Here is a 19,050-nt window from a genome sequence, read left to right on the forward strand (position 1 = left end):
TTTTTAAAAGCTTCCCAGTTGACAGACAGTGTGCAGCCACCATTTCCAGCTTGAATGCTGACCACAGTTGGTATTCAATAAATGCTTGTTTAATGACTCAATGATGAAATGTAACTTAAGTTGGTAACTCTGCATTTGTACCAGGTGGGTGGCAGAAAGTCAGTGAGGGTGATCAGGAACTTCAGTTCTGCTGGAGTTTGTGGCATTAACCAGCAAGAATGCTGTACTCACAGCTCTCTCTATCTGCTATCTGAGGTGGGATTTCATTTCTCATTTCTTTTTTGGCTGTGCTATACAGCTTGTGGGATTTTAGTTCCCTGACCAGGAATTGAACTCAAGCCCTTACAGTGAAAGCACTGAGTCCTAACCATTGGACCACTAGGGGATTCCCTTAGGTGGGATTTCTGAAGAGCTGTATTTCCTTTTTATTGAGATATAATTCACAGAACATAAAATTCACCCTTTAAAAATGTACAGTGGTTTTAGTATACTCTCAAAGTTGTACAATCATCACTGCTAATTTCAGAACATTTTCACTACCCCTAAAAGAAACCTTGTACCTGTGAACTGTCTTTCAGTTAGCATAATGTTTTCAAGGTTCATCCATGATGCAGCAGTGGTCAGTACTTCATTCATTTTTATGGCTGAAAAATGGTTCATTGAGTGGATATACCAGTCGGTTTATCTATTCATCAGTTGATGGACATTTGAATTGTTTTCAGTTGTGGGTTGTTGATAATGAGTCAGGAACATTCATGTGCAAGTTTTTGCATGAACTTGTTTTCAGTTCTTTTGGGTATGTACCTAGAAGTAGAATTGCTGGGTCCTATGGTAACTCTATGTTAAACATTTTGGGAAACTGCCAAATTGTTTTCCCCAGTGGCTGTACCATCTTACGGGCCCATCAGTAATGTGTGAGGGTTCCAATTTCTCTTCATCTTCACTAGCATTTATGATCATCTGACTTTTTGATTATAGCCATCGTAGTGGGTATGTGAAGTGGTAGCTCATGTGGTTTTGTTTTTTTAATTATTATTTACTTATTTAGCTGGATTGGGTCTTAGTTGCAGTACATGGGATCTTTGAAGCAGCAGGTGGGATCTAGTTCCCTGACCAGGGATCGAACCCAGGCCCCCTGCATTGACAGGAAGGAGTCTTAGCCACTGGGCCACCAGGGAAGTCCCTCACGTGATTCTGATTTTGATTTCCGTTTTTCTGATGACTTAAAGCATCTTTTCATGTATATCTTCCATTTGTTTATCTTCTTTGGAGAAGTATCCATTCAAATTCTTTTCCCATTTAAAAATTGATTTGTCCTTCTGTTGTTGAATTCTGAATTATTTATATATTCTCGATATTAGATCCTTACAAATGACTTGCATTTATTCCAATCCCGTGGGTTGAAAAGACCTTTTTGAAAGTTTTAAATGTTATGCAGTCCAGTGGATATATTTTTTCCTTTAGTTGCTTATGTTTTAGGTGTCATGTCTAAAAATCCACTGCCTAATCCAAGGTCATAAAGATTTATGCCTGTTTCATTCTACAAGTTTTATAGTTCTAACTCTTACAGTTAGTTCTTTGATCTCTTTTGAGTTAGTCTTTTGTATAAAGTACGTGGGAGTCCAACTTTATTCTTTTGTGTCTATCTAGTTGTTCCAGCACGATTTGGTGAAAAGACTACTCTTTTTTTGGGCTGTACTGCATGTCTTGTGGGATTCCAGTCTCCTGACCAGGGATTGATCCCAGGCCTATGGTAGTGAAAGTGCTGAGTCCTAACCACTGGACCGCCAGGGATATTCCCAGACTATTCTTTTTCTATTGAATTATCTTGGCACTCGTTGAAAATCAATTGACTATAGATGTATGACTTTATTTCTGGACTCTCAGTTCTATTCCATTGATCTACATATCTTTCCTTATGCCAGTACCACATGGTGTTTTTTTAATTAAAAAAAAATATATTTGGCAGTTCCAGATATTAGTTGAGGCATGTGGGCTCTTAGTTGCAGCTTTTGGGATCCAGTTCCCTGATAAGCCCCCACCTCCCCTCCCCTGTTGGGAGTGTGGAGTCTTAGCCACTGGACCGTCAGGGAAGTTCCCACACAGTACTGATTACAGTTGCGTTGGAGTAGGTTTTAAAATTGTGAAGTATGAGTCTTACAACTTTGTTCTTCCCCTACTAAGATTGTTTTGATCATTCTAGGTCCCTTCCATTTCTACCTGAATTCTAGGATCAGCTTGTCAATTTCTGCAAAAAAAAGACAGTTGGAATTTTGATAGTTGTGTTCAACTTGTCAATCAGTTTGGAGTACTGCCATCTTAACAAATGTTAACAATACGTCTTTCAATTCATGAACAAAAACGTTCCCATTTATTTAAGTCTTCTTTCTTTCAATGTTTGTTAGTGTTCAGTATACAAGTCTTCTACTTTTTCTGTTAAATTTATTTGTAAGTATTTTATTCTTTTTGATGCTATTGTGAATGAAATTGTTCTCTTAATTATTAATCCATTTTTGTGTTGTTCATTTCCGGGCTTCCCTAGTGGCTCAGTGTAAAGAATCTCCCTGCCAATGCAGGAGACTTGGGTTTGATCCCTGAGCTGGGAAGACTCCCTGGAGACGGAAATGGCAACCCACTCCATGGACAGAGAAGCCTGGAAGGCTACACTTCACATGTTGCAAAAGACCCGACACAACTTAGTGACTAAGCAACAACAAAATCATGAAGGGTACTGGATTTTTACCAAATGCTCTTTCTGTGGCTACTGAGTTGATCATGTATGTGTAGTGTTTTTCCTTCTGAGTGGTTTTAAGAAGGGTCTCCTGCCAGTAGTTAAGTCTGACTCTGGTCCGAACCTAGGTATCAACATAGCTGGTAGGAGAGATATCTGGCTGCTCTCTCTTTTTTTTGGTGGCTAGTCGGATGAGAACATTATTATTAAAACATTTTTACCCCTGTAAATAGGCAATACCTGCACATGATAAAAAAAAATAATTATTTAGGAAAAATTCAACCATGACAAGCAAGTCTGTTTCGACCATGACACTCCAGTTTCTGCCCCCTTAAACAACCACCGTGTTCATTTCATTTCCTGGAACACTGGGGTGTTTTCCTGCTACAAGGAAGGGCAGAGGTGAACAGTTGCCTCAAAGACTTTATAGCGTGAAAATCCTGAAGTATTTTCTACCTGGCCCTTTATAGAAAAATATGCTGATTCTTTTTTTTTTCTTAAAGTCTCTTACCATTTCAAAAGATGATGCTATGATATGCTATGCTATCTTTGTGTACATGTCATTTTATGCGTGAGAGTTTCGGGAGAATGAATTCCTTTACGGGGAATTGCTAGGTCTTCCGGTCTCAGCCTTTGTCATGTTGATAGCTATTACCACACAGCTCTCTGGAGAAGTTGAACCAATTTACATTCTCTCCAACAATGCATGCTTGAGCCTGTTCCCGGGAGCCTAGCACTCACAGTGCGCTACTAATCTGATGCTCGCCAATCTGATAAATGAAAATGGTACCCGTACTTGTAATCTGGGTTTTTCTTATAATGAATAAGGTTTGGCATCTTTTCTTAAGGCTAAAACGTTAAACAACAAAAAACAAAAACCAAAGCAAAACCAAAAAGCAAAGAATAGACAATTCCTTTTGAGTCCTTTACTGCTCAGACGACTCGGAGCTCAAGGCCCGGTCACTCGCGCCCGGCGGGATGCAGGGCGTGGCTCGGACTGAAGTGGGCGGCCGCGGACCCCCGGTTCCTCCCAGCCCCTCCCCAGTCCGCGGAGCCCCGCCCCGAGTCCGCCTCTGGCGGGCCTGGGCGGAGCACGTGGCCCAGTGGGAGGTGCTGCGCTGCCTGATTTATTCCCGTCCAGGAGCAGGAGTGCGAGCCCCTGGGTCTGAACCGCCCCAGCGCCGGCTCCCGCGCCCTCATCCCCACACCATGCCGTGCCACCGTCTGCTGGCCGCGCTCTGCGGCGCGCTCTTCTGCGCCTCCGGACTCTTCGCCTTCTCCGGTGAGTCGATCGCGCCGCCCTCTCGCCCTCGCCCCTCCTCTCCGCGCCGCTCGGAAGTTCGCCGCCGCGCCCTCACTCTGCCTCCGCTGTTTACACACTTGGTCCAAGAGCTGGGGCTGAGCCGAAGGGTGACCTCTCCGGCTGCGCCCGGGCGGGCGGCGGGGATGCTTTCGGCCTCTCCTGCTGGGGGTGGGGGTTTGGCCGGTGCTTGAGGCTTGAGCGTTGGGCGGGGGCTCGGGACACTGGGTGACAGCCCAGCCTCCCCCAGGGAAGTGGCTTACACAGAACAAAGGAATCCGCTGTGTCGGGCCTCTGTTTTCCCATCTGTAAAATGAGGCCACGTCCCTCGTAGCTCAGACGGTAAAGAATCTGTCCGCAATGTGGGAGACCCGGGTTCAGTCTCTGGGTAGGGAAGATCCCCTGGAAGAGGAAATGGCAACCCAGTCCAGTACTCTTGCCCGGAGAATCCCATGGACAGAGGATCCCGGCGGGTTACAGTCCATGGGGTCGCAAAGAGTCGGACACGACTGAGCGACTAGCATAGTGCTCGTGCGCTCCTTCCACCAGGAAGTTTCTAGGACTCTTGTATTGATAAATCTTTACCAGCCACCTTTACCTGGAAACTCCCTCCCGGAAGTTTCTAGGACTCTTGTATTGATAAATCTTTACCAGCCACCTTTACCTGGAAACTCCCTCCCAGGCCATGCCGGCAGCTGGTCTGTTCATCGGGATTTTATCCTCCGTTTAAAAATAGGTATTTGGTCAGATAAGGGAAGGGCTGGCTAGGGAGCCTGAGGACTGGATAGACTTGGGGCTGGGTGGGGGGTGGGGGAACCCAGGAGGGGGCGAAGAGCCTAGGGAGGGATTCGGAAAAGGGCTCCAACTGGAGATGGCGGCTCCTGACTCCCCTCTCTCCCTATGGCCTTGGCCTGCCGCTTTATCTTTCTAGGCCCTCCTCCCCTGCCTAGGACGCATCCTGCTGAGAGCTGGGCCTCCAGCAGGCTGGTGATGGGGATGGGGGATGCCCTACACTGCGGGCTGAGGAAAGGGTGCCCATGGGGTGAGCAGGACATGGCAAAGACTCTTCAGGCACTGCCTCCATCCTTTCTTCCTAGAAATAGGATTGATGAAATACGTTGGGGTGGGAGGGTCATGGCTGAGCCCCGGCTCTGCCATCCGGTGCCAATCTGACCAGCCCCCCACCCCACCCCAGAACTGGAGTGGAAGCCTTAAAGCCACTTGAAGTCTCCTGGAGACACAGAGAGATGGCTGGGTCTTAAAAGTCCTTTGCCTCGCCTCCCCTGGCCCCACAGCCTGAGCCCTGGCAAATGTCCCTGGGGAGATCTCCCAGAGAAGGCAGAATCCTGAAATCCCAAAGATGGTTTTGGAGACCCAGCTTAAGCGGGAAGGGGGAAGCCCCATAGCTTCGGTGTGCCAGTGAGTGGGTCAGGCGCCTGCCAGGTAGGGAACACCTTTCTCTTTCTCTTTCCCCCCTCCCCTGCTTTGCCCTGAAGCTCTGCAGGGAGAGGGCCCTTTGGGAGGGGGACAGAAGGGAGGTGGATTTTGCCAGGAGGAGCCCAAGGCTCTGGCCATTCTCAAGCCTCTGCGGAGGCAGTGCCGCGCCTGTCAGGTCAGGGAGGGGATTAACCTGCTATTTAAAGCCTGTGACTAATGGCTCATCGGGAGCCGCCTTAAGCTCCCGAGGCCCCCACCGCTCATTAACGGTGTTCCCTTCCCTGGAGCCCCTGCCCAGCTCTCTGGGGCTTTGGGATTTCAGAGGGGCCCTCCAGCCTGGGATGGCGTGACTCTGCAGGGAGGAAAACAGGTTTCTCATGTCTCACCCCAAGTGATGCGTAGGGCTGTGGGGTCTGGGGCAGCCCTTCTGGGATGCAAAGATCAACTAGAAGATGCTCTGCAGGTCTGGCTGACCTAATGGGCTGAAGTCCCCCCGAGTCAAAGCACTGGGGACAGGCTAACACTTGTCACCAAGGCCCCCAGATAGAAGCTGTGAAGTCCTCTCCAGCCCTCTTCCCACCTCTCCGTTGTCCAGTGTTTCTCAAATCCACCTTCCTCCTTACCTCTCAGCCTGACTTTGTCTTTTACCAGGAGGCTTGTGGCAGCATCCCTGATGCTTTCCTGGTCTCCTCTCTCACCTGCTCAGTCACATTTCCACACAGAGTCAGAGTGATCTTTGTGTACTTCTGAGCCACTTCTCCACCCTGGCAGCCCATCCACATCTCAGCACATGGACTTTTCTTGACATTCTCCCTCCCTAGCTAGGAAATGGCTTCCCTACTCCCACCTGATGCTTGCGAACCTTTGACTTTTTCCTGGTGGCCAGTGGTGGGGTCGCTGAAGGGGAGGGTTAAGAGCCCTTGTTCTACAGGATGAAAACTCTCCACTTATCATTTGTAAGGTACCCCCCCCAACCTCCCTTTTCAGCGATGTCTTTCTTCCTGTTATTCAGTATATCATGTGCTCTGGGCTTCTGCTTGTTTTTAGAAAGTTCTTTCCTCATTCCCCAGCCTAGCACCTTCCCACTGTGACTTTCAGACCAGCTCAAATGTCCCCAGCTCTGAAACTTCCAGCTTTCTAACAGAAACCATCCTCCCTTGGCCCCTCACACAGTCTCCTTCAGAGCTCATGGTGCCTCCTCATTACCTGTTGACTTGTAGGTTACCACCTCTTTCCTCTGACTTCTTATTTTTAAAAAAAATAGGTATTTGCTTATTTGGCTGTACCCGGTCTTAGTTGTGGCATTCAGGATCTTCGATCTTAATTGCAGCATGCAAACTCTTAGTTGAGGCATGTGGGATCTAGTTCCCTGACCAGGGATCGAACCCAGGTCCCCTGCATTGGAGTCTCAGCCAATGGACCACCAGGGACGTCCCTCTTCTGGCTTCTTGAGACCTAGACTGCGTCTGTCTTAGGGGCCCAGAATATATACCTGGTGGTTGCCCCCCCCCAATATTTACTCAATGAATGACTTGTTCCTAACCCAGAACTGTCATTGCAGGTGACTTCTGTGACTCCAGCCAGTGCCTGCATGGTGGGACCTGCTTGTTGGACGAGGGCAAAAAACCCCCCTTCTATTGCCTCTGCCCCGAAGGCTTCACGGGCCTCATATGCAATGAGACGGAGCACGGTACCTGTCCTGGGCCATGCCTGCTGCTCCCTGCCAGCTCCCAGCTGCAGCCGAGGCTGCTGGCCTAGCTTATCCCACTGTGGGCAGTGGTCCCCAGCACCCCTCCCATTGTCCACCGGCCTTTTCCTGGAAGCTCCTAGGCCACTTGGAAAGCTGGGTGCTTCCTTCACTTGGGCTGACTCACCTCCACGAGACCCTTCTTGGCTCCAGGCTGGCCCAGGCCCTGTCGGGCAGATTGAGAGGGGCGAGGGAGAAGCTGGTGGGCGCTGGCAAGCAGTGGGCCGAATTTGGGTGGAGGGTCCTTTGGGGCTTGGCCTGTCTGTTGTTGCCCGTCTCCAGCTCCTTCTTGATCACTTGCCCATCTAACCTGCTTCCTCCCCAGGTCCCTGTTTCCCAAACCCCTGCCACAATGATGCTGAGTGCCAGGTAACTGACGACTCCCACCGAGGGGATGTCTTCACCCAGTACATCTGCAAGTGCCCTCTTGGCTACGCGGGCATCCACTGTGAGAGCAGTGAGTATCCAGGGGTGCCTGCTCCGAGGGGCAGACCCCGTACCACAGGCCACATGCCGGCCTTCCTCCTGCATCAGGGTCTCCTCTGGGTGGATTCGGAGCAGGGCAGAGCTCAGTTACCGTGGAATGGGGAGGCAGGGAGGGACTCTGTTGTCCATCCCCCGGCTTCTTCCCGCCTGGTTCTCTCTCCTGGGACTGTTTGGCAGGCCTGATGTCCGTGCAGGGGAGTGAGGGGTGGTGGTGACCCCAGAGGTCATGGGAGTGTTGTTTTCTGTCACCATGAACGAGACATACAGCCTTAGGGTTAAGTCCTGGGATTCTTCTACTGAGAAAGGAAAACCAGCACATTCTTAATCTATTGGGGCCCAGGGAGTCAGTTAATAAGGTTTGATCCTCAGTGTCTGACAGTGCTGGCCCAAGTGTGACCTCTGGTCTCCTCGCAGAGCTCAAAGAGGAGGGAGAGGCCTGGGCAGACTGGGCTGTCCGCTCACGGTCAGGCGGTCAGAGGCCCGGCGTGTGCAGAGGGGCTGACCAGCCTGGCTCGCTTGGTTATCCACCCGGCCACAGATTGGCGGGTGCCCAGCAAACCTTGCCAGCGGCGTCTGTCCATGCCGTCCTCGCTCCTGGCCTAGCTGAGATCCCTCCCACAAACCAGGACTCTTCCTCACCTGCCATTGGCTGGGGGAATCTAGGCCCAGGGCTGGATGGGGTGAGGGTGGCGGTGTCTGATTTCTGCAGTCCAGGGGGTCTGTCCCTGATCGGGTGGGCAGGGGGCAGTGTCCTGCTCTGGGCAGATGTATGGACGGTCTCCAGGGGAAGGAGGAAGGGCTGGGCCAGCCGGGTGGGAGCCAGCTCTGAGGGGAGACCAGGTAAGTGCCTGCTCACCCTTCACCTCAGAGGAGACAGGCCCTGAGGGCCTGTGCCCTGTGCCCAGGGCTGAGACCAACGTGTCTGAGACACTGGGTAGGGGAATATGGGGCGGGGGGAGCCCTGGGTGGAGCCAGGTGGGCCCACTAATTACCGTGCTGGGAGCCCAGGTAACCCTGGATGTGCCTGAGTGCGAATTACTCATCTTGCCTCCTTCTGCTTCTCGGTCTGGGGTCTGTCCCAGGCTGGCTGTGGCAGCGACCACAAAGGGCGAGAAACACCCCCATAGGGACCTTTGCCACCCCTCCTTACTTGTTACATGGTGTGTGTCCTTGGAGCCCATAAGGACCCCGCAGGCATGTTTGGGGCCCGCTGGGTGTGGACATGAGGGCTGAGGACAGCAGATCTGGGTTTGGATCTCTGTTTAGCCAGTGGCCGGCTCTGATCTTGGGCGTATGGCCTCACTTGTGCCTCTCTCTCCCCCCGAGAGGGTCATACCCCGAGCTTGGCATGAGCCTGGGGTGTTGGAATACCAGTGGATCCCTCCTGAGTTCTCTGCTTGGGACCCGAGGTCCAGGCTTGCAGGCTCGGCCCCTGAAGACCACAGTGCTGGTGAAGGCAATGGGCCTTGGCCAGGGGGATGATCCCAGATGGCTGGTCAGGACCAATAGTTAGAAGGCACAAAGGATACCAGAGAAAACAGAATGGCACTTGCCCTCCATTCAGAAAACTCCTACCAGTGAGATTCTAGAAAACTCCAGGCACATGTGCTCAGTGCTTTATGTGCAGTGTAAGGACTGTTCGCTGCCATCTGAGGGGCCCTTCTTCCAAAACCATCCTCCTGGGGGACCAGGGGGCTGGGCTGGATGGGGCAGGACATGGAGGAAGACAGGAGGTCATACTGGTATCTGCTCACCAGCCCACCCCCTGTGTTAGAATAATTGCTGCTTGAGTCCTGTAAAAAAGAGACCACCTACTGCAGCCTGGTGGGGGACTCCAACTGCCAGTTGTGACATGTGGGCCTCGCTTGGAACCTTCTGGCAGCCCAGTGTCCCAAACCCCTTCACGACTCTGCCCGGCCCCTCTGTTCCTCACTGTGCACTTTGTTTCCGCACCTCCTTGGCCCTCATTGTCCCTTCACGGCCTCTGCCCTGGGTCTTCTGGGTCCTCGGCAAAGGCCACAACTGTCTTGTTCTCGTGTCTTCTGGGCCCCGCCTGCGTGGGTGGCCCCCTGACTGCCCTTCCCCCCTCAGTCTGCATCTCGCCGCTGGGCATGCATACGGGCGCCATTGCCGACTCCCAGATCTCTGCCTCGTCCATGCACTTGGGCTTCATGGGTTTGCAGCGCTGGGCCCCGGAGCTGGCCCGCCTGCACCACACAGGCATCGTCAACGCGTGGACATCCAGCAACTATGACAGAAACCCCTGGATTCAGGTGTGGAAGGGGTGGCCCCGGGGGTGGGTGATGTGATGGAAGTGAAGGTGGTGTGATGAGAGAATGTGGGTGCCTACATTGGGGGGGACACCATGGGAGGGTTCAGAACTGGGGTCCAGGTAGCGAGGGAACCGGTTCCCACAGGATGAAGTAACTTGAAGTGGAGGGCTGCTCTGGGGGCCTGGAGTGGGTGAGCGGCCTGAGGGGAGTGAGTACTAGGCTGTTAGAGGGGCTGTTTGCACTGTTTACAGCCTCTGGAAGCTTGTCCTTTTTTTTTTTTTCAAAGCCTTTATTGAATTTGTTACAATATTGCTTTTGTTTTATGTTTTGGTTTTTTTGGCCATAAGGCATGTGGGATCCAGCCCATACCCCCTGCATTGGAAGGCAGATTCTTAACCCCTGGACCACCAGGGAAGTCCCTGGAATCTTGTTCCTGTGTCCTGAGCCCTGGGCCCAGAGCCTGGAGAGGGCCAGATGAGAAAGCCCCCTCTTCTTTGTCCTGATTGGGGGAGTGATAGGGGTAGGAAGAACCTGGGAGATAGGGGTTCTGTCCTGCCTGCCCTGGTCCAGGTGAACCTGATGCGGAAGATGCGGGTGACGGGTGTGGTGACCCAGGGGGCCAGCCGCGCAGGGAGGGCTGAGTACCTGAAGAGTTTTAAAGTGGCCTACAGCACCAATGGGCGCCAATTCCAGTTCATCCAGGCTGCAGGGCAGTCAGGAGACAAGGTGAGGTTTGTTGGGAGCCCTGAAGAAGGGCTGTGGTCAGCAACCCCTGGGGCTCAGTGCTGTTTGAGGGCTCCCAAGGAGGTGAGGGTACCTGGGATGATGAACCATAAGGTGGGTTTTCAGGTGTATCTTGGCTCATAGCAATTGGGAAGCCCAGATTGTGTCTGTGCTCTGTGATTTACAAGTAATAGGCCCATATTATAGATAAGAATTGTTTTTAGTCACTCGGTCGTGTCTGACTCTTGCGGCCCCATGGATTGTAGCCTGCTGGGCTCCTCTGTCTATGGGATTTCCCAGGCCAGAATACTGGAGTGGGCAGCCATTTCCTTCTCCAAGGGATCTTCCCAACTCAGGGACCTAACCCAGGTTGGCAGGTGGATTCTTTACCACTGAGCCACCAGGGAAGCCCATAGGTAAGAATAGTGAGACTCAAGAAGGTTCAATGACTTGTTGAGGGTGGCTGTAGTGGTGGAGATGGGATGCATTTATAGCCTTCAGGGATACCGTGTACAGTTGTTTGGATTGTGCACTGCTCAAGGGCTACTACTTAGCATCATTCACAATGTAGACCTCATATGTGTACTTCTGTCTGTGGGAAAATTGTTATAAAGTCTTTTAGGAGTACCTTTTCCTAATTTGCACAGAGGCACCCTGTAGATAATAGGTGGTCCTGGGTGAAAGATGAGTATTTACACCTAGGCCCCATGGTAACCAAAGAAGGTATGAAAAGGGGAATCTGTTGAGGAATGTGGGCTGTCTGGAGGAACGCGGAGCTCCTGCCAGCTCTGCAAAGCACACCTCTGTCTCCAGGTCCAAAGTGGAAGTGGGGGAGAGACCACCCCAGGAAGCGGGACTGCCCGCACCGACCCACTCCTCTGATCTGCCTCTTCCCTCCTAGATATTTATGGGTAATGTGGACAACAGCGGCCTGAAGAGCAACCTGTTTGATAGCCCCTTGGAGGTGCAGTATGTGAGACTGGTGCCCATCATCTGCCACCGGGGCTGCACCCTCCGCTTTGAGCTCCTTGGCTGTGAGTTGAATGGTGAGTGCCAGTGGCTCTGCTGTCTTCGGAGATGGCTGTCCCTGTCCCCTCCTTTCTCAGCCAGGGTGAGGAGTTGGGTAGGCAGGCAGCAAGGCCCAGGAACCTGGGCTCACACAGAAGGATCACCAGGCCTTAAGCAGTCCTGCCCAGTGCTTACCCTTTGCTGGTTGGTAAGAGGGAAAAAGGACTTCCCCTGCGGCTCCGTGATAAAGAATCCGCCTGCAATGCAGGAGAGCCAGGTTCGACCCCTGGGTTGGGAAGATCCCCTGCAGGAAGAAATAGGAACCTACTCCAATATTCTTGCCTGGGAAATCCCATGGAAAGAGAAGTCTGGGGGGCTGCAGTCCATGGGGTCGCAAAGAGTCAGACATGACTTAGCGACTAAATAGCAAATGACAACAAAGAGGAAAAAAAGATACCACTTCAGTTTTCAAAATATTTTCACGTATTCTGATTGGTTCCTTGAGCTTCTAGAACATGTAGTGTTAGTTCTGTTTTGCAGATGTCAGTTCTACGAGGGCAGGGAGTTTGTTTTGTTCACTGCTGCATTCCCAGTGCATAGAATAGAGCCTGGATCATAGGCGCTCAATAAATACTGATTAGTGAGTGAATGAATGAAGGAGGAAAGTGAGGCCCAGATAAATTGTTTATCAAGGGCACACAGATGGTAGGTATTAAAACTTGGTCTGAATCCCTGGGCTTTGATACCCACCCATCCACTGTTTCTCCTCCCACACCTATAGCCTGCATTCAGGAGAAACATTTTGGGACTTGGAGGGTCATAGGGCTGGAGACTGTGCTTATTGTTGCTCTTTCCAGAGAGATCAGGGTCCAGGGGTAGGGCTGTGGGCATTGTCTCTGCCCAACTCAGTCCAGCCTTGCTTTCTCCCTGAGGTCTGGATATTTTTCTCTCTTTGCAGCCACAGTGCCACCTGTTGGCTTCCAGAAGAACTGCAGGGCTCTCTAGGCAGAACTGCAGGGCTGCAGAGCAGAGATGGCTCTCTGCCTTTCTTGTCTTAACCCAGGGCCTACCCTTTGCACCTCCTTCCCCTCTGTGGATCCTCTTTCTGTTATCGAATTTCAGTTACCACCCAAAACCACTCAGAGCTGAGTTCAGTGCCTGTCTGGGTTTATTCTTTTTTTAAAGTATGAAGTAAAGTCAGTTTATTTTTGCTCCCAGGGTCACTGCCTTTTGAACCTAATTGTTTTGGGGAGTTAAAGACTATGCCTTTTGCTGAAAGAAAATTTAAGCAATTGGTAAAGGACAGAAACAGGTCTGGGGACCCTCACCCTGGGCTCCTTTCCCTGGTGTCCCTCCCTACTTGCTGTCATAGTCTGAAGCCCTTACGTGTTTAAAGTTGCTGACCTGAGCCTCTCATGTCACAACTGGCTCCTTCTAAGGCCAAGAGAGGGTGTGTTTGGCAAGGTGTGTTTGGAAGTGAAGCTGTCTCGTTTGTTTCTCTTAAGGATTGGACCAGTCTCCTTTCCCTTGTAGGCATTTGGGTCGGCTGGAGAGAGTGTTGGTGTGTGTGTGTGTGTATACATGTGTGCACATTGTGGGGCTGAGATCTGGGCATTTCTAGGCATGCCCTGCACCAGATTCCTCTTCACCAGCAGGCACAGTCTCCTTGGTGAATTGATTAGTTATTTAACTCAGAAGATATTTATTAAGCTCCTTCTGAATGTCTGGCTCTAGGGAGTAAAGCTGTTGGGTTCTAATGAGAGTCTGATGTGAAGCAAACATACAAGAAGCAAATATAAAAGAAAGGTCAGATAGCAGTAAGAACGATAAAGGAAAAAGTAGCAGGAGATGTGACGTGGTGACTTGGGGTGAAGAGAGGGAATGGCATGGGGACTGCCCTGTTGGGACGGCCTTTGAGTAGAAGCTTGAATAATACAGATCAGGCCACGTGAAGAACTTGGAAAGGGCATCCCAGGTGAGGAATTGGTGAGTGCAAAGCCCCTGGGACATGTTGAAGGGTAGAAGGGAGGCCAATGGAGCTGGAGCCTAGCAAATGAAGGATAGCTTTGTAGTTGATGGGCAGAGATGGACCAGGTAGGGGTCATGTGGACCATTTTAAGGATTCAGGCCTTTGTCCTCAGAACAAGGGGAAGCCATTGTTATGGGGGTGCTGATAGGCTGTGGTTAGAGTTGGGTCTAGAAGGGATCCCTCAGGCTGTGTATGGAGAATGGAGTCAGAGGGGCATTGTGAGTGAGGGGGAGACGTGTGGACGATAAGATGGCTTGGGTCAGGGTGGCAGAGCCAGTGGATTGGGTGGATGAGCGTCTTCTACTCCAAGTGAGCTCCATGGCCCGGCAGAATGTGCATCACTTGGAAGCTTGTAAACTTCCAGCTTCACCCTAGACCTGCTAAGACAGACTCCTTATGTTAATAGGGTCCCCCGGTGATCTAAGGGCTTCCCAGATGGCACTAGTGGTAAAGAACCCACCTGCCAGTGCAGGAGACATGAGACAAGGGTTTGATCCCTGGGTTGGGAAGATCCCCTGGAGGAGGGCATGGCAACTCACTCCAGTATTCTTGCCTGGAGAATCCCATGGACAAAGGATCCTAGAGGGACTACAGTCCATGGGGTCTTGAGTCAGACATGACTGAAGTGACTTAGTTCGAATGCATGCACCAGTGATCTAAAACCCATCAGTATTCTGTTTCAGATGGTGAAGAATCTGCCTGCAATGCAGGAGACCTGGGTTTGATCCCTGGATTGGGAAGATCCCCTGGAGAAGGGAATGCAACTCACTCTAATATTCTTGCCTAGAGAATCCCATGGACAGAGGGGACTGGTGGGCTGTTGTCTATGGGGTCGCAAAAAGTCAGACACGACTGAACAGGTAACACTTCACTTCACTTCCAGTGATCTATGAGAAACACTGCCCTGGTACCTAGATGGGGAGTCTGAGGACCAGAGTGGGGAGGAGACTTCCCCAGAGTCACATAGGGAGTGGTGGAGCTGAGAGTTCTGCTTGGTGCCCTGTCCAGTTCTATTTTCTGGAAGGCTGTCTGACTTCAGGGGAGGGGGCCCATAACGATGGGGAAATGTAGTGTTGGAAGCAGATAGAAGGGTGCACCGTGATGAAATGATGCCTTGGCTCCTCTCCAGAGTGCTCCAGGTTTGTGCCAGCCCCATGGCCCTCCAGGTCTGGAGTTTCAGGATGAGCCACCTCCCAGCCCCATCAGCCTGTCTTTGTGGGAGAGGCTGGAGGTTACCGAGATATACCACCATCACAAAGAGATGGTATAATTGATCAGCATCAGTACAGTCTGAAGGCAAATGTCTTTAGTGGCAAGGTCACCAGCATCTGGGGGGACAGTGATGTAAAGCTCCGTATACTATAGTCTGCTCCCAGATGGCACCGTGGCTTTGCAAGCCTGCTCTCTTACCCCCGATTCTGCAAAGGGACAGGCAGTTGTGCAGTGAAGATTCTGACATGTGTGAGACATACCCATTATTCTCTTGACAGTTTTTTAAAAAAAGATGTTTATTTATTTGGCTACACCAGGCCTCAGTTGCAGCATATGAACTCTTAGTTTCAGCATTATGGGATCTAGTTCCTCGACCAAGGATCGAACCTGGGCCTCCTGGCATTGGGAGTGTGGAGTCTTAGCCACTGGACCACCAGGGAAGTCCCCTCATGGGAATTTGTCTCCTGCTCATCCCCAACTGTTCTAGCCTCCTGCAGGTGCAGATGAGAGTACAAAACAGCCCGGCACATTCCTGAATGTTTGGAGCAGGCCTGAGTGAACCCAAGGCCAGCTTCTCAGGCAATCTTCCCAGGCACGTCAGACAGCAGCAGAGTAGTGAATGTGTAAACCCTTTGGGAGGGGCTGTGGGGCAGGAAGACATGGTCGTTCCTGAGCCTCAGGAGTTCTGACTTCTTAGCTTCCACCTGCTGGAGAGCAGGAATGCTGTGCTATTCATCACTGGGTCATCACCAGGCAGGCCTTCCCAGCTCTGAGTGGGTGCAGGAGTGGAGGAGACAGTGTCACAGTGTGGCATGATGATTAGCTCTGTGTGTGTGTGTGTGGTATGTCAGAGAGACTTGGGGACAGTGCTTAAGGGCTCTTAGCCTCAGTTTTCTCATCTGTGGAATGGGGTTGCTAATATCCTCTTGGTTCTGGTTTTTGTGTGGCAGATTAAATGACTGAAGTCAGCCCTGAGTCAGTGAGATGGTTATTATTAGTTACTCCAGGAGTTGGCAGTATCAATCGCAGCCGTACTGTAGAAATGACAGAGGAAGTGCTGTGAGTCCAGAGGAGAGATGAGTCCCACCCGAGTGAGGTAGTCAGGGCAGGCTTCTTGGAGGAGGTCTGAGTCAGGCTTTGAAGGAGGGTGAGAGGTGGTGGATCAGGGCCCTGCCCTGGTGCAGAGGGAGAAGAGTGGTGGGTGATCTGTACAGAGCAAGTGAGGGGCGTGGGGCGGGAACTGAGCTGAGGTGTGGGTAGGGCTGTCAGCAAGAAAATCTTTAGATCAGTTAGTTGGCTCTAAAAGGTGGAAGGAGATTGTTCTTTTTTTTTTTTTTAATGGTTTTAAGTGTAATTTTATTCTTTTGGCTGTTCTGAGTCTTTGTTGCTGCGTGGGCTTTTCTCTAGTTTGTGCAGGCGAGGGCTACTCTTTAGTTGTGGTACACAGGCTTCTCGCTGCAGTGGCTTCTCTTGTTGTGGAGCACAGGCTGTAGACTGCATGGGCTTCAGTAGTAGCAGCACGTGGTCTCAGTAGTTGCGGCTCCAGGGCTCAGTAGTCTTGGTGCACGAGCTTAGTTGCTCCTGCATTTCCAGGCAGATTCTCTACCACTGAACCACCAGGTAAGCCTGAAGAAGCTTCTCTTTGTTGTCCAAGAGGATGCCAGAGGCTTGTCAGAAGCCACAGAGTTCTTTGCCCTTCACTGCCTCACTCTCACACCCCAGGGAGGCGGTGGATCCCAGATCTGGGTGACAGACCCCCCCCTCCTTGTTGGCAGGATGCGCTGAACCCCTAGGCCTGGAGGACCGTACCATTCCCAACAAGCAGATCACAGCCTCCAGCTACTACAAAACCTGGGGCCTGAGTGCCTTTAGCTGGTATCCCTACTATGCACGACTGGATAATCAGGGCAAGTTCAACGCCTGGACCGCCCAGACCAACACTGCCTCTGAGTGGCTGCAGGTAGGTTGGGCTTCTCCAGGGATGCAGAGCTGGGGGTGGGTGGGGCTGTGGGATCTATGACCCTGGATCAACCCTGGCTTCTGCTTGCCCAAGGGAATTTCTTCGAGCCTTGTTTGCGTTCAACTTTGCTCTTTCTTCCTCTTGTGTTCCCACCTTTCTGCTGATTCTGTAACTCAAGAGTGGGGGAATGGTGGAGGAGCTCAGAGCTGCTTCTATCAAGGCTCTCAGCCCCAGGTGGTGAGTGTGTGTGAGTGTGTGTATAGAGGTGGGGCCACCTCCATTGGCTGCCACAGGGTGATGAGGCTGAGCCCAGGGACAGCAGGGCAGGATGGAGGAGGGACACGTCAGGGTTTCTGTGCCTGCTCTCAGAGGATGCTCTCTTCTCGCTGAGAGCACACCATGTGACAGCCCTTGGATTTCACTGAAATTGGGAAGCTCAGGAGAGTCGTGGAAAACCAGAGCATCCTCTCATTTTATCTCTGAGGAAGCTGGGTCCTGGCAGGGCGAGGACTTGCCTGGGGCTCCCCTTCTGGTTGGTAGTGAGATGGGTTTGTAGCCTGGATGTTACTGAGCACTGTCTGCCCCTGTTCAGCTGGCAAGCTCCCCAGGTTGGACCGGGACTGGGAACAGGAGGGTGGTGGTGTCTCTAGGCCCCAGGGAGCACATTAGCCTGGGGGACTGGGTTCCATGAGAAGCTGCCTGCCTTTGGAATCCTCCAGGACCAATGTCAGGCTCTGGACAGCCTGCAGGGGCCTCATGAGCAGTTCATGTCCCTATAGATCATGGCCTCTCTGCCCCTGTTCCCATTGTACAAGGGTTGCCTGGGGCCAGGCTCTGAAATCTGACCCTTGTTGCAGTGAAGTGCTTGACAAAGTTGGTGGGATTATTTATGCCCATTTGATTGATGGGGAAACTGAGGCTCTGCCAAATGAAGTAATTTTCCCAAAACTAGAATGCATGCCCCAGTGTGTGTGTGTGCCTTTTCCCACCTTACTGGAAATGGTGCAAGCAAAGAAGAGGGGATTGATTTTTTTTTTCTTTTTTTTTTCCCTGTAGATTGACCTGGGCTCCCAGAAGCGAGTGACTGGCATCATCACCCAGGGGGCCCGAGACTTTGGCCACATTCAATATGTGGCTGCCTACAAGGTGGCCTACGGTGACGATGGTGTGACCTGGACTGAGTACAAGGACCTGGGGGCCTTGGAAAGCAAGGTGAGTGTGTGTCCAGCTGTCCTGCCTTCCCCACTCTAGGGGTGCCCTGTGAGTCAGATCTGGGGGTCTGAGGGGGAGGAGGGCTGGCTCTGGGGGCCTCCTGACACCTCCTCTGCCTCCAGATTTTCCCTGGTAACATGGACAATAATTCCCACAAGATGAACATATTTGAGACGCCGTTCCTGGCTCGCTTCGTGCGCATCCTGCCTGTGTCCTGGCACAACCGTATCACCCTGCGCGTGGAGCTTCTGGGCTGTTAGTGGTAGGCCCAGCCTCAGTGACCGGAAGGGCCCTGGGCCAACTGCTCCTTTCCGTGGACCTGCTGCCTCCTCCGCCCGCCCTCCTGATTGTAGCTGACCTGGGGGCAGGCAGTGTCTCCCTCCCAGTCACCCCTCCCTCCCTCCTCTTCCCTCGCTCCCTCCCAGGGGTCCCTGGCGCCCAGTCCTCAAGACATCCTGTTTTCTTAGGCACGGTGGGAACTGAGTAGGTCTGGGATGGACAGGGAAGGGCAAGTACGGAATGGGGGTGACCTGTGCTTCTCCAGGTCCCCACGTCCAGCCCCCGTGTCCTCCCTGCGCCGCTCTCACACCCCCAGGGCCCTGGAGGAATAAACAGGCTCTGAGGTTGCAGGCTGGAGAGAACAGCCCGAGGCATGACGCTGCACTCTGAGGTTGCAGGCTGGAGAGAACAGCCCGAGGCATGACGCTGCACTCCTGGCCCCTGACACTCTCCCCTCATCCCCTCACACTCTCCACAGACCCCTCTTGACTCTCATCCTGAAGCCTAGAATGAGATAGAAGGCAGGGTAGGGTGGGTCTGTGGAGAGACGGAGAGGCAGGTGAGTGTGGGGAAGGCGGGGAGCCCCTCTGTGCTGGTTCTTTACCCCAGAGTACACAGGCAGCTTCCAAAATATATTTATATCACCCCCTGAA

At 52.0% G+C, this 19,050-nt stretch overlaps 1 protein-coding gene and 1 long non-coding RNA gene across 7 annotated transcripts; one reads left to right on the forward strand and one right to left on the reverse strand.

Annotated features, from left to right (window-relative positions):
• Positions 1-3,868: 3,868 nt before the first annotated feature.
• LOC145528539 (uncharacterized) lies at positions 3,869-6,318 on the reverse strand. Its single transcript, XR_014070491.1, has 2 exons — positions 4,696-6,318; positions 3,869-4,629 (listed from the first exon to the last, which is right to left on the reverse strand). It is a non-coding gene; the product is annotated as an uncharacterized LOC145528539 (long non-coding RNA).
• On the forward strand, positions 3,885-19,050 carry MFGE8 (milk fat globule EGF and factor V/VIII domain containing). Of its 6 annotated transcripts, XM_081547202.1 has the most exons (10): positions 3,885-4,013; positions 7,030-7,158; positions 7,541-7,672; positions 9,793-9,974; positions 10,545-10,700; positions 11,599-11,743; positions 16,722-16,906; positions 17,963-18,118; positions 18,241-18,380; positions 18,714-19,050. In XM_081547202.1, exons 1-9 carry the CDS (start codon positions 3,941-3,943, stop codon positions 18,376-18,378), a joined length of 1,296 nt encoding a protein of 431 aa, XP_081403328.1. In that variant the 5' UTR covers positions 3,885-3,940; the 3' UTR covers positions 18,379-18,380; positions 18,714-19,050. The 6 variants fall into 6 exon arrangements, with proteins under 6 accessions (XP_081403328.1, XP_081403326.1, XP_081403327.1 ...); XM_081547200.1 differs by having other exon boundaries at positions 10,545-10,709; positions 18,241-19,050; XM_081547201.1 differs by having other exon boundaries at positions 18,241-19,050.

This window comes from Giraffa tippelskirchi, chromosome 12 (assembly GCF_054371585.1).
Source record: "Giraffa tippelskirchi isolate mGirTip1 chromosome 12, T2T-mGirTip1v1.2.pri, whole genome shotgun sequence".
NCBI lineage: Eukaryota > Metazoa > Chordata > Mammalia > Artiodactyla > Giraffidae > Giraffa > Giraffa tippelskirchi.

Excerpts from the sequence above, each read along its gene's own strand:
- MFGE8 (XM_081547200.1), top strand. The coding sequence starts at position 3,941 with ATGCCGTGCCACCGTCTGCTGGCCGCGCTCTGCGGCGCGCTCTTCTGC. Across the intron at positions 7,159-7,540 it reads ATGCAATGAGACGGAGCACG|GTCCCTGTTTCCCAAACCCC; the intron begins GTACCTGTCCTG and ends CTTCCTCCCCAG. Across the intron at positions 18,119-18,240 it reads TGGGGGCCTTGGAAAGCAAG|ATTTTCCCTGGTAACATGGA; the intron begins GTGAGTGTGTGT and ends CTCTGCCTCCAG.